This window comes from Sciurus carolinensis, chromosome 3, assembly GCF_902686445.1.
Source record: "Sciurus carolinensis chromosome 3, mSciCar1.2, whole genome shotgun sequence".
Lineage (NCBI taxonomy): Eukaryota > Metazoa > Chordata > Mammalia > Rodentia > Sciuridae > Sciurus > Sciurus carolinensis.
This window is the reverse complement of record NC_062215.1, coordinates 86757626-86772309: the sequence shown is the minus strand read 5'-3', so window position 1 is coordinate 86772309 and position 14684 is coordinate 86757626. Positions and strand designations below refer to the sequence as shown.

The 14684-nt window shown below is 49.2% G+C and overlaps 1 protein-coding gene across 7 annotated transcripts in view; it reads right to left on the bottom strand.

The window, feature by feature from the left end:
• Positions 1–5127: 5127 nt before the first annotated feature.
• The window catches only part of Mgat5 (alpha-1,6-mannosylglycoprotein 6-beta-N-acetylglucosaminyltransferase), a 321612-nt gene continuing 312055 nt past the window's right edge, over positions 5128–14684 (bottom strand). For all 7 annotated transcript variants that reach the window (XM_047544029.1, XM_047544030.1, XM_047544028.1 and 4 more), the window contains 2 exons: positions 11963–12120; positions 5128–5718 (listed from right to left, as the gene is read on the bottom strand). In XM_047544029.1, the coding sequence (XP_047399985.1) occupies positions 5520–5718; positions 11963–12120 (357 nt within the window). In that variant the 3' untranslated portion in view covers positions 5128–5519. The remainder of the gene's footprint in view (positions 5719–11962; positions 12121–14684) is intronic.

Here is a 14684-nt window from a genome sequence, read left to right as displayed (position 1 = left end):
CCCACTACCGCCCCCCCACAATCCTCCACGGACAGTGACCCTGCCTGCCAAATAGGCACATGCCTTTCCTGCTGGGGGCGGGGGGCAGGGTAGGGATGAGGGACAGTCTTAAGGCGCCACAGAATCTTGGTTAGAGAGTGAGGCTTTGAAGAAGGCAATCCCAATCCTTGCATCCACAGAACTCTAAGACTGCCGATCAGCTGAAGAGAAACCAAAGGAATTTGAAAAAGATACCAAACTCCAGAAAATTCCCGCATATTCCATAACCATAATCTGTCCAAAGTTGAGTCAACATGGGCAGGAGATAAAACTTTAAATTCATCAGGGAAATAAGAGGCTAAATCCCACTCCCACCCCCAACACCGAAACAAACAGCAAACTGATATTTAAGTGAGTTGGGAAAACATCATTAAACCAAGAGTAGCCTCTTGGGGAATGTTCTGTAAGGGGCAAAAATCTCTGCCCTGGGCATCAGGTGCCCTCCCTGGGGAGGTGAGTTTTCTCTGGGAACAGGCCCTGGAATTAACCTTTATTTGGTGGAAACATGGGGTCATCAGCCCGTTAGGGGCCACCCTGGCCAGCAGGGGGCAGCAAAGGGATTTCCTGGGGAAGGAATAAGTTTAATTGGTCATTCCTTCCCCTTAAATAACACAGGGAAGTCTCCATTATTGTATTGCAGAGGAATAGTGCTCACTTTAATTCAAAGGGTACAATCTATCAAAGAACTCAAATTTCTAACTCAAAAATTTTCTCAAAGAAACCCTCTGGAATGTTCCAGAAGACATCAGTAGGGTGAAGTCCAGTATGTGGCCAAAGGTGACCTTTACCTTTTTCGATTCCAGTTAATAAGTTCTTGCAGCCTTGTTTCATTGGGAGCTGAAGTCTGGCATATTTTCAAATCAGTGCATTCAATAATACAGTAAAATTTCAACTACCAGGGTAGGCACAGAACTTGGACACTCTAAACCAGTAATTCCTACAATACTTGTTCAACTTGGAATAATATTTTCATGTAGGTATTATTTTGAATCAACAGATAGGGAGTGAGCTCAGCTCTTTATTTCTCAGGCTTTATGAAATGCTAATAACAATATTTAACATTTACTAGGGCTTACTACGTGCCAGGCACTGTGCTAAACATTGAATCCTCACAAAACCCTAAGTGCTAAGAAAGCTAGGGTAATTTTTTTTTCTGCATCCAAGACTATACAGCTAATTTGGTCTTTTGCTATATGTAAAAACTTGGTGTTCCACTTTTTGTTGAAGCCAACAAGAATGAAAGGAACTCACCCTCAGCTCTAGAAAACTGTCAGCTTCCTAAATGAGTATGGATCTATTTATGTTCACCCACTTAGTTACATGAAGGTGCTCTGCAACCTCATAGGGATGGGTGGGATTAGAATAAAGCCAATATGGAAATTAAAATATTTTAAAATAAATAAAACAATCCAGGCTTGGGATAGTAACACATACAACAGAGCCTGTCGTTAACAAAATACTTTTCTTTTAATCAAGAATTTTTGAAGCTGGGTGTGGTGGTGCATGCCTGTAATCCCAGCTATTTGGGAGGCTGAGGCAGGAGGATCGCAAGTTCAAGGCCAGCCTGGGCAACTTATCGAGACCCTGTCTCAAAAAATAATTAAGAAGGTAGGGGAGACTGGGGATGGAGCTCAGTGGTAGAGCACTTGCCTAGCGTGTGCAAGGTCTTAGGTTCAATCCCCAGTACTTCAACTAAAAAAAGAAAAAAATTGAGGAGAGGGTAGCAGTATCTAACTATATACACAGTCTAGGTAAACCACCTTGGTCTGATCTAAAAAGCACATACCCACCTATAAACTAGAGTTTCAGTCCAATCCATTTTATTGACACCTTCACTTCCAGTGAGTTGTACTGCAGCTCTACTCCCAAAGGAGTAATTATTCACCTTCATTAAATCCTGCATTCATCCACCAAAGAAATAACAAAGAGGGGCACAGAGTCTTCCCCTTTCATGATGCTTGCCAGCAGAAGTATTTCTGGGCTACTGTTTCTGGTGAGTTCAATGCAGCCCCTCCCTGAGCTGGCTTCCTGCCTCAGCTGCATCTCAGCAAGCTACAGGGTGACAGGGAGCTCTGGTCCACAAGTAGCTTGGTAACCAGCAGTCCTAAGACAGACCCACACTGTGGCCCAGTCTGGAGGAAGCCAGCCTTTTCCTTGGCCTTCTCATGGCTTCAAGTCCTCCTCTGGGAGTGAAAGCACCCAACACACAGAATGGACTAGGGGCCATTTTGAGTGCCCGGCTGGAACATCTGAATTCACTCAAGGACCTACCACCCTTCAACAGCACCCAGATTCCAAAAACCAACCCCAAAGCAAAGTGAAAAGGCACATCAGGAAAACAAACCTCACCAAGAGACAGACTCTAACATTCCAAACACACAGCAAACACAAAAAGCAAACTAATAAGCACTGACAAAAACCCAATCAAAGCAAAAACGCAAAAAGCATCTCCATTTGTACATGTGCAAATCAAATTGCATACACAAAATAAATGAGGTGGTTACTGGCATTCAAAGAAGTGTTTTCCCTTTCTAGAGTATTTACTCTAGAAAGTGTTTACCTTATGAAGGAAAGGTTTCTCTTAATAAATTAGATAAATGTTTTTCCCTCAAGTTTTTGTCTCAAGATCACAATGGGGAAAATAACTCAAAAGCCCAGGCAAGATATGATTATAGCACAGGAAAACATTAATCCTGATTTCGGATCTCTCTCCCTGTGGATTGGTTATCAATTACTAATCAATTTAGGTTTCTATATAAAAATAGCAATGGTAAAACTGCTGCAGGAGCCAGGCCACATTGCCACACACTTTCCTCCCACACTAGGCTGATGAAAGCCCCTCCCCAGTTTCCCCTGGGGAACCAAACTTGGAATAAGTCCTAGGAGGCCTCAGAGCTGGTACACATTCAGGTTCACCAACTCCATCAATAATGCCCTTAGCCACAGGAGTGTGAGTTAGTTTTCCCCAAGAGCAACAGCCCTAGCCAGGGAACTCAGGCTTACTTCCAGCTGAGACTGGACTGAGGAAGTTAGAGGAATTTTTAAATGGTAGAAAGTGCTCTTATAGGCTGCCTAACAAGAGAAGAACAGGAAGGTGAAGAGGCCCCGAGTCCAGGGACAGACAGGGAATGATGCTTGAAACTTCTGCAGGGAGACAACCTTGCTTTCCCAGGTTCTTTGCTTTCTGAACTGTGCTTCTTGAAACAGTTCTCTGCTAAGCAGGTCGACCTAGCCCTGCCTGGGAAATCAATCTCAGCCTGCAGGTGCCCCCTGCTGGTAGGTTTCCCACACAGTCATCAGCAGCCTGGGAAGCTCCCTGAAGAGCCCAGCAGAGGGCGGAACTGGCCTAGGAATTAACAGGTCTGGTAACCCAAGCAAACTCCCACTTACTAGAGGGCAGCCAAGAGGCCCACTCACTGGAAAAATGCCCTTCCTCACAATGAGGATGCCAGCTTTCTTCCTTCCTACTGCAGAAATTGTCCTTTCAAAGCTTACAGAAATGAACACACGCACGCGTGCACACACACACATGCTATCATAACAAACTAGGTTTCATCTGGACTTCCAACCTTGGTGCTGGGCCAAGGCAAAGGTTATTCCCAGTCAAGTCCCCTGTATCAATGCTCTGGGCAGAGGTGTCCCCACTGGTACTTTCCCTGGCAGATGTGTTCAGGGAACACCTGAGGAGAGGAGACACTGGTGGCCCCTCCCCACCCTCTCTTCAGCTCTGGAACTGGAGGTGAAATTCAGATCACTGAGCAGTGATCTGAAAGTTGGTATTATTTATGCACCACAGCAGAAATCGAGAAGCAGGCAGTTCAACTTCCCAGATGTAGAGGCTCCCTGCTCCCCATGAAGCAGAATTTTTCCCTTCCCTCATTTCCTGAAGGACTGTTCATCATTAGCCTTGCCCAGCTGTTCTACCTGGCAGAGGCTCCACCTGGCTGCACCCCCACAGGCAGGGTGCTAGGAAACGGTTTCCAGCTGCTCAGACACCAAACTGCCAGTCAAAGCTGGGTGGATGATGCTGGCAACTCCTATCCAGAGGAAGAAGACAGCTTACTCTCACCAGCACAGACGTGTCAGGGGCCTCATGAGAAACCCACAAACATATATGCAGAGCATGGAAGCAGTGCTTTAGCATGTGTGGGAACTTACACAAAAGCAGAGTACGGGGCTCCAGGGTGTGGAAGGTGGGTTCAACATGTCTGCTCAGCCCGCTGGTGAGCTCGTTCAGTGGGACTGCTCAGCCCTCTCAGAATAACTCTGCCTGGAATAAAGGCAGCCCAATACTTTGGCCCTTTGCAAACCACACCAACAGGAAAGTGGTCAGGGAAGTGCAGGACATTCATCCTGAGCTATCCCTGCTCCCCCAGCAAACATCAAGTGTTCACTGAGTGCCCCATTCCCTGGACTTTGGTGATAACAGGCTTCAGAAGGGATATAACTCAAGAACACCTGTCAGTAGCCCAGCTCTGATCATACCACTAATTCTGAAGAACTGAATTCATTCCTGTCTGAAGCTCAGCTGTTGGGGGCTAAAAAGCCATCCCCCTTCAAGTCTGAGGGTGACTCTCTGAGTCTCACCTCTATCTCCAGTTACCACAAACTAGCTAACAAAAATCCCACAATCCTGCATTTCTTTTCTAAAGGAATTCTAGCCTGAAATTAGGGCCAAGGTGGGTAGGCTGGTGGGGACACACAGGAAAGGCATCTCTCTTGACTACAAGGCAGATGTCCCTGTGTGTCTTCTGTCCCTGGCTGGGGCTCTCTGGACATGAAAGCCATGTCCCCCCTGCCCAAGGGTCACATATCCTTTAGCTGCCAGTTGCGAAGTACACATGGGATGCCTCCACTCTGTGACAATGCCCTGGACCGTTTGCTTGTGTTTCCAAAGCAAAAGTTTCTTTTGCTCTGCTGCCACCTGCAGCCAGAAGTCAGGTCCCCATAGCTGCCCTTGAGCATACCATTGGTCCCACTACACCCACCTGAAGCAGACGGAACAGCAGTATCATGAATGACTAACAGTGGGAAATTAAAGAAGAAATGTGTGATCGATCCCCTTCCTCCCTCCCTGTTCCCCTCCCTCCCTCCCAAATAAATAAGTTAATGGGTTTAGGAATGTTCCCAAAGTTCTTTCCAATCAGCTCATTTCTCCTCTTTTGTTTGAAATGAATCGCAAGATTTCTTTTTTTCCTCACCCTGGAGCACCTGCATTGACAGTCTCCCTACAGCTGCTCCTCACACAATAGGAAGTATGTTCCTTGTACCACAAGAAGCCAGGGTCCTGGCCTGACAACTGCTCTTGTTTTGTTTTGGCGAAAACTCCCTGGGGGAGGCACTGACCTCAGTGGGAGCAATACCAAATCCAAACCTTAGACCAAAAAGTTCAGGCTCTGGCCAGAGTCCCTGAATGGTTTCTGCCCCATGGAGCCAAGAAATTCCCCAGCAGACTGAGTGTGGGGCCAAGCTGGCGGCTGCTATAGGCAGTCTTTACAGAGGGCCACCTGGCCCTTGATGAAGTCCCGGCAGGGGCAGATCCTCCGGTGCCTGGGGTGGGCGCCTGCACAGCTGAAGAGCAGGAGGTCCCCTTGGAACACACAGTGCTTGCTCTTGGGGTCAAAGGAGGGCACCAGGATGTCCTTGGCCAGCTCTGAGCTTTGGCAGATCACTTCATACCTGAAGAGGAAGAGAAAGGCACATGGATTGTTAATGCAGGGGTCAGGGCTCATCCTTGTCACTGGTCACACCGGCCTACTTGCTGAGGTGTGGAGGACACATTCAGTTCTCCTGCTGCAAAAATGAAATGGTGCCCCTCTGACCCCGCAATTCTTCACCTCTAGGAATCTAGCTCTGGACAGACATGTGTGCCCAGGTGTACCTACAGTGTGTCTTTGAGGGGGTTCAGTGAACTGTAATGGAGGCAAATTGGAACCTGCCGTATACTCACCAAGTGGGGAATGGTTAAATAAACCATGGCCATTCTGTGCTTATGGAATTCTAAACAGAACTCCAAACATGAAAAGTGTGCCCCAGCATGAGAGCTGTTCCAGAGGAAGACAGATTATGAAATAGGACATACAACGTGGTCAACCTCGCGTGTGTGAGTGTGACTGTCCAAGCCAAGATGGCTGCACACAAAAGCGCTGGCAGTGAGCTGAGGAATAGGCCTGGGGCTAAGCTCCGTGTTAAGTATTTTTCAGAAGTCTGTTAAACTTTTGATTAAATGCTTATAAAGATTCCTGTGATATGGCTTTAGTTTCCCACTGGTGAACAAGCGGGTGCTCTCCCAGGGGCTTCCCTTCCTGTAGAATCTTATAGGTTCACATGACCCTTCAACCACGGGAGATCATAACCCAGACTACAGACAAGGGAGTGGAGACTTCAGGACATGCAAAGCCAGGGCCTGCTCCTGGGGCTTGTGCTCCTCTGCCATCTTCCCCAACAGCAGAGCAGTCTGAGGGCTGCATACCAAGCGGCTTTGTCCCTCAGTCTGGGTTCACTGCTTGGGAGGCAAAGATACTCCATTTTTTGTTTCCAAGGTACTGGCCACTTATCTCAGAGAGCTACAGATCTGCCCACCTCACACGGGATGCACTGATTCACCCCACCATGGCTTCTCCAGAACAAGACTTTACCTGGTGTCCTGGGTGGAAGCCAGGTAGGACCTAGTGCTGCACCCAAGTTCCAAGAACGAGGTGTGGGGGGGCCGGGCAGACCTGGGTTTCAGTCCTGGCTTTGTCTCTTAAGAGCTGTGTAACCCTGGACAAATGACTGAGCCTTCTGTGTGGCTCAATATATTCTCTTACGTAAAATGGGATAAATAATCCTTCCCTGCCAGAATTAGAGTGGTGTCTCTAGAGCACTTGGCAGAATCTAGTTCTGAGTAGTGATCAGTAAACATTAACTATTATCATTATGATAATAACTGCCATTGCCTTCATGACCCTGGCAGGCACCGGACGGGTTATGTCACCTCCTCCCTTGCAGATGGTGTGAATCTACACAGATCGGCCTTTTCCATTTTGCTTTGTTCACAGTAGTCTCACTTCTTGCTGGGAGGGAGGAGATTAGAACAGTCAACTCGAGATTTCCCACTGCCTTGGAGGCTTCCAGGCAGGAGGAAGACGCACCGCCCTCTCTCTTCTTTCTTTGGGCAACCAGCTGCTGGGCGCTACCTCCTCTTGCCAACGTTAATCCGGGGATCACCAGCACATCTGGGGGGTTCTGGAGCTCGCTTCCAGGCTGCCAGCCTGGCTCTGCTCATTCAAGGCTGAAGCCCCACTGCTCAGGAACCAGCTCTCCCCGAGGCTCTGGTCTCCTTCTGCAGGGCTCAGCATCCCCGCACATGCCCATGACACCAGCTCTGAGGCCTGCTCAGGAGGCCAGCACCCCTTTTGCCTTGTCCCTACAGTCACTAGTGTTCTACATTTTTCCAAGTGCCTGACATCTCTGGCCTTGATGCCACCTGGGAGATGGTGATGACCGGGGTTTTAGGTCATGGGGACCATGAAGAGAGAAGGCCAAAGTGAACATTTCATAGATTTCCTGAAAAGAAAAATGAGTCAGGGATTTTGTCCTTCTCAGGGTACCAAACTGGCTATCAAAGAGAAAGGGGCATCTGGAGCCGAGCTGGGAATGAAAAGTTTACATGTGGAATGTGGCCTCGGGACACAGATTTACGCTTATGCTATTTATTCATGTGGGTGGATTACAGTAGCTGCTACGCCCTCATTCAGACCAGCTGCCTGGCACGCTGCTAACCAGGAGTGTAGAAATCTCTACCACCACTCTCAGACCCTGTGGTTGGGGGTGGAATTGCTGGGAGCCATGAAAAGCCCTCCTATGCCCTCCCAGGTCACCTGGCCTCAGGCTTCTGGGAAGTCTGCTTGTGTACACATACCTGTGAGTGCACATCTGTGAATGTGTCTAAACTGGGTTTGTAGCAGGAGACACCTACTGGGGAGACGAAGAGACTCCTACAAAGGGCTCCAGCAACTGACACTTCCTGGGGGCCACAGTGAAGACCCATCACAGGCAACTCCCCAAAGGTTCATTGATGTGTGTTGGGGGCACATACCACTTTAGTCCCTCTCGAACACCACACAACCCCCTGGTCTGAGCATCTCCTAGGCCCCAAGAGGACTCTCCCTTTTGTTGGTGTGCAGATGCCTGTTCCACAGCCCTGGGTAGGTAGGAAGGCTATTCCATCATCCTCCTGTAACTAGTGAGCAAATGTCATCAGAGAGGCACATATCACTGGAGAGCATCCTGTGATCAGACAGCCTTGCTAGCCCAGGAGTCCTCCCTTGGTCCCTAAGAGATCCCCTACCTTTTCATGGTGCACACAAGGCTGTGTGTGCCTCTCTGTCCCTGTGATTCTGTCTTGCTCAGATACACCCTCCTGCTCAGAGACTCCAAGCACCACGTGTATCTTCTTGTCCTCTCTCCGACGGTGCTGCCTTCTCTACAATTGGTCCATGACACTTTTCTTACAGGTTGACTGTGGAGATTCTGGGGCTCCTCAGCCTTTAGTGTACAAGTTACAGTTCTTGAAGAAGAATAAGAGAACGAAGTCTCTTCCCACGGGGCTGCCTGCTTCTCCTCACCACAGGAGTTAGGCTGGGAACCCCAGCACCAGGAAGAGGACAGAAACTACCTGCCCCACCCTGACAGGACACAGGCCTGTCCTACCTGCTGCTCCTGTTCCTCCCACTGGCCCCTGCCCGAGTGTCTTCCTTCCCTCCAAGACCTGGAGACCACCCTGGTTCAGGGCTTTCTCCCTTCTCAGTGCCAAGGCACAGATGGTCAGAATTCATAGCTTGGAATCCCAGGGGCCAATGCAGGTGCTCCTCTGCTTAATACAGTGTTAGGTTTCCATCAATCCATCCTAAGCTGAAAATATAGAGTCTAAATATGCACTGAATACCCAACCTACTGAGCACACTGGCTTACAACATAGCATCCTGGCACATTGGTGGGTCCCCCTGGTGACCACGTGGCTGACTGGAGTCACAGCTCACTGCCACTGCCCAACATCATGAGATGATATCAAACCACCTTATCAAACCATATCTTATGTTGAGGGTCACCTACAAGGTAAAATTTTGGAAGATACACCATTAAGAGGTAGCCAAGAGCAAGGGACGTGGTTCAGCCGTGGAACACTTGTCTAGCATGTGTGAGGCCCTGGGTTCAATCCCCAGAAAAACAGAGGTAACCAAAACACAAAGTGGGCTTCAATGTTAACACATGTTCCTTTTTATGGAGCTGAGTCCTCCCCACTGAGCCATGCTGCAATAGTCTCTGGCACTTCCAGGGGCTTTTTGCCTTCTGGTTCCTTCCACCCCGCATCTACGTGAAATCTTGTCCAGAGAAGGAATCACATCTGAATCATGAATGCTCTGAGGTGGCCTCTCTAGCATTTAATTGTTCCCTGCACATACAGGAATTCAAAGACCTCGGCCCCGTCTTCCGTGATTCAAGATGCTCCAAAGGACTTGATTTACGGGATATATTAAATTCATACTATACAGTAAGGACAGGTAGCTCTTAAAGGTTGTGGACGCCCTAAGACAGAAAAGAGCTTAAGCTTGTCTGAGAACCAGGCCCCAAGTTGGAGAAGCAAAAGCAGCCCTGGCTTGTTGAGCTGCTAATTGCTAATTGGCCATGAATATGGATGGGCCAGGATTACCTCCACGCTGAGGAGGCACTCAATAGACTGCCAGATAGCTAGGGTTTTTACAACATTATCTGTATTTACAAATGCATGAACAAGTTATTCAGTAGGGCTCTTATGTTCACAGAATTAATTTTAGACGGCTTTATTGCAAAATTACCATTCATTCCCGCCTCCTGGTAAGAAAACCCAAATACTACTGTGGGGAGGGGTGAAGGAGAGAGCGATCGCATAGTCCAGGGTCTGACTGCAGGAGTGTCCCTCACCATGCCCCTCTACTCTGTGGACTCTGCATGGGGCATGGAGGAGGAGGAAAAGGCAGCAGTCTGACCGGGGGACTGGCTTTTGTAATCTCAGCCTGGCCACCTCTAGCCTACTTCACTGTCAGAGCAACCTGGAAAGAGGGGCCCTTCTTTTCTTCAGCAAGTGCTATATATTATTCTGTTGTCACACAGGATGTCTCCATTCTATAGCTGAGAAACTGATGGAACAGAGGGAACTGGTCCCTTTCCCAGCTGTTGATTGCCCTTAATGTCCCCACTGACCCAGACCCTTGCCCTGGAGGCAGGTCTCCTGTGTGGGCTCCATACTAGCTCTGAACCAACCTCAGACACCATTACTGAGACCCAGAAACCCAACTCCTTCCCAGACTGGGAACAAAGACCCGCTGCTCAGGGGTCCCATGCAGGTCCCATTCCCAGCTTCTTGTCCTTCCTCTTCCAGAAGTGGCTTCCCACGGGCAGAACTCGGAATACAGTGCCACGTCGGGACCGAGCAATTTTGGACTTCTAGTAGAGTGCTCAGGATTCTCAAAAAGCCATCTCACCCTGGGAGATATCTGCAAAAGGAGCCAGTGGAAAGCCAACCCAAGAATTGGCATCTCTGCTCTAGAGTTGGAGGCTCCCATTGGCTTTCCATACATGTCAAACACCAGCCCTCTCAGAAAGTTCCCTGGCCTCCCTCTTCTGGCCTGTGCTTTTATGTTGACGGTGGAATCAAGGTAGCCTCTGGTTATCCCATAAAAAGGCCGGTTTCCCCATAAAAAGAAAATACGGCATCCCTCACAGTTCCGCTCAGGAAAGTATTGCTGCCAGTGATGCTGGAGACCACACATTCTAAAGGGAGTTTTATACCACGTTTCAGGATAGTAAGACTCATAGGAGGGACCAGGCCAGCTCAGACCTCCACAACAGTGGCCAGATATGAAGCCAGAATGGGACAGCTGAGTCCTGACCCCCAAGCACCCTCTATACCTTAAACATCCTCTTCAAGCCTAGGATACCACAACCATTGGACTGAATATTTACAATTGAGATAGCAGTCCCTTAATGTTTATAGGCATGTATCTTGGAGAAAATCTCTTATCAGGGATATTAAAGTGGTGGGGGACTAGATTGTTAGGCAATATTGGACCAAGGCAGGGATGATAAAAGTTGGGAGAACAGAATTAGCACTGAGAGGGATCAGTAGGCAGAAGAAACCTCATATGGAAATTTAGGAACTGCAGATGCCAAACTCAAACACTGATGCAAAGGGAAATGAATGGCGTCACCAAACAAACTGCAAGTATGAGGCAGGAAATTCCAGGAACATGAAGGGCCCCAGGTACAGCCCTGGCCAGCATTCCTGGGCCTGCAACTGTCTGCTGCCGAGGGACCTGATGCACCATGCACCAAAGATGCCTGAGGAACATCGAAGAAGGGAGGGGACCAGAAGAGGGAACGGTGGCACTTGCAATCTATTGTGGGCAGTTTTGTGCCAGGTGCTCCTCCCCATTTCTCACTCCTTTCTGACTCCAAGGTTGAAGATGTCACCTGCCCCCTGCACTGCTCGGACTCTGCTGGGGGCCATCTAGGAATCTGGCTATTACCAGAGGTCTCAGGGGCAGGTCCATCCATGGCTGTGATTCTGAGCCACCTCCACTCCCTCCCTGTTCATAGGTGCGGCATTAGCAAAATGAACACCTTTCACAATCTCCAAGGCCAGATGTGGCATTATTTATGCAAATACAATATCCCCATTGAGATCCCAAGTATACCACATGCCAGGTGACTTCATCTTACTGAATACTGAAAATGCTGAGCTAAGCCTCGCTAGGGGGTCAAGCTGCAAACTGCTGCCTTTACCCCATCTTTCCCCTAAAGTCCACAGCCTGGAAACTGAGACCAAGCACCTTTAACCTGACTCTAACCCAGAAAGCCCACAGAGGCTGAGTTGCCCCCCTCCCCACCCCAAGGCACTTACTTCAGCATGTCCTTGTCCTTGTTGAGGTGCTGGAAGAACGATGGCTCACAGATGAGCTGGTTCTCCTGGCACACCTGCTTGCAGGACTGCCCAGGCTCAGCAAGCTTCACCTGGAGGGCACTGAGGGGTGGCCACATCACCTGCCCATGGCAGAAGTCCTAAAATGAAAACACAGTCATCAGCCAAGAGACCAAGGATGCAACTGGGCAGCTCCACCTCTGCGAAGCCATCTGGAAGACGAGAGGGACCAACTATGCTATGAGAGAAGAGTGAACAGGAGAGTTGGGAGCCAGACACTTTCAGGCTGGACACCTCTGAGCCAGGTCTTGACCTGTCTCATTACCAGCTTCCTCAACCACAGAGGGGGATGACAGCAACGTCTCCCTTGCAGGGCTGGAGGGTGAGGCGATATCTGCAATGAGCACAGCATCTACTATGGCGTGGACATGAGGTCTCCCTCAAAAGTGCCTGTGTTAATGAAGGAGTATTCAGAGGCAAAATGATCAACCTCATCAGTCCACCCTAGTTTAAATGGACTGACTGGGTGGTAACTGTAGGCAGGTGGGGCACAGCTGGAGGAGGTGGGTCACTGTGGGCATGCCCTGGAAGGGCACACCTTCCCTTTTGCCCCTGTTCCTTTCTCTCTTTGCTTCCCAGCCAGCATGAGATGAACCCTTTCCTCTACCACTGCCCTTCTGCCACGTTCTGCCTCACCTCAGACCCAAAGCAAAGGAGTTAGCCAACCATGGACTGAATTTCTGAAACTATGAGCCCAAAATAAACCTTTCCTCCTCTATGTTCTTTTGGTCAGGTATTTTGGTCACAACGAGAAAAAGCTTACTAACACAGCACCAAGCTGACCCACAGGGGTGGCTATTCACTATGCTCACATCAGTAATCCCCCAAGGGCTATTTCAATCTGCCCTTAAAGGCACATCTTCACCTGCCTGTACCAGCTGGTCTGCTCACCTTTCTCTGATTCCAAAGACTTGGTAAGAATTTACCAGAATTTTGCAGCTACCTAGTACGACATTGTTTTAAGTCAAGGGCAACATGCTGAGGCTTTGAGGTGAAGGACCACACCAAGGATCTGCAGGCATCCCAAGTATCACCTGACATGGTTCCATGTCCTTGGTGGGGACTCACTACTTATTGGTTGAAAATAGTCATTATGTCATAGGAACTTAACAAGTACAGACAGATGTGAGGGACATGACACCCTTAACAACAGGGTCAGTATGGGGCAGAGCCAGTCACTCCGGGATGGAGAGGGAGTGAGGAAGCAGCACACTGGAGGAAGATGAAGGGGTAAGTAGAGGGTCAGAGGACCAGGGGCATCACAAACAATGATGAGAAGTTGGGGAAGGGAGGGACAGCCACTCTCTGACAGGGGAGCCTTCTGGTCAGCTGTGCAGGAAGCAACCTTACGTAAGCGCCAGTGCTGGTATGCATGACCCTGGTGCTCAGAGCTGGCTCTGCTTGCCCGTGCTCAATGGAACCAAGGCAGAATGGCTCCGAGTCCCCAGATGCCTGACCTGCTGTAGTTGCCACCTGCACAGGAGCATGGAGGACCTGTGTTTGATAACTCCTTCAGGGGAAGGCCAGTCCTCAGGTGTGACGATTAGGATACTGGGTGCATGGGTGCCTTCTGATAATGCACCCCACGGACAGAGGGGACACATGCAAAGAAACTGATTTGAAACAGCACAGCAGCATTGGAAAGATGAAGCAAAGGGCTCCGTATCATCCAAAGGTTGTATTTAAACAGACACCTATTTAAACACAAATAATACACCACATGAAGAGGTTTCCATGCACTGACATGGGAACATCTCTGAGGCATAATGAGCAGTGAGGGGAACGGGGTTAAGGGGGTGCAGAGTGTGTTTCCATTTGTGGCAGGTGCTGGGGAAGGAGGTACAGACACGCAGAAACGTGTGCTATTCCAAGAACACCTCCTGCTGGTCATGCTGCTGCTGAGAAGTGTAGGGAAGGACTGGGCCCAGGAGACTGACTTCCCAGTGCGTGTCTTCTGGAAGATTTTACTTCTCCTCAGGTTTCCTTTGCCCTTCTGTGTGGATGAGGAAATTAGTCATCTCGGAGCTCCTGGCACCAGGGCACACAGAGGAAATGTGCTGTCCCACCCTTGTTTGTTGTAGGGAGCATTGCATGAGGGGCCTCACACTGCCCACAGGTCCCCTAGCAACGAGGAGGGTGTGGCACCCCAACGAGCTGCATCCAGCAGGGACCTCTGGCACTTCTTGTGTTTTTCTTTTTCTAAAAAACAAACTTGTGCCTGTATTACTTTTAATGAGCCAAGAGTCAGCAAAATTAGCAAAGAAACCCTGCTTCTCCCCGATTCTGTAGCCAGCCAGTCGAGATCCACTCTGCCTCTCCCGTTTACTAGCTATGTGAACCTTTGGGCAAAATACATAACATTTGGAGTCTCAGTTTCTTCCTTAGAAAAACAGAGATGAAGATAGTGATAATTCCCTATGCTGCTGGCTTCTTTCTGCCTCCTTCTTAAAGGAGGTTAAGCTGACGAGAAAGGCTGCCTGCAGGTAGCAAGCCCCTGGCACGGCCTTCTCTTTCAGTCTCTGCAAAGTACTGATCCTGACTGGACTGTGTCAGGCAGGCCCACTGCTGTCCTCCACGTCACTCTCTCCTGATGAGGGACTCAACTCCACCAGCCTGAATTCGTGGTGAGCAAACAGAAATACTT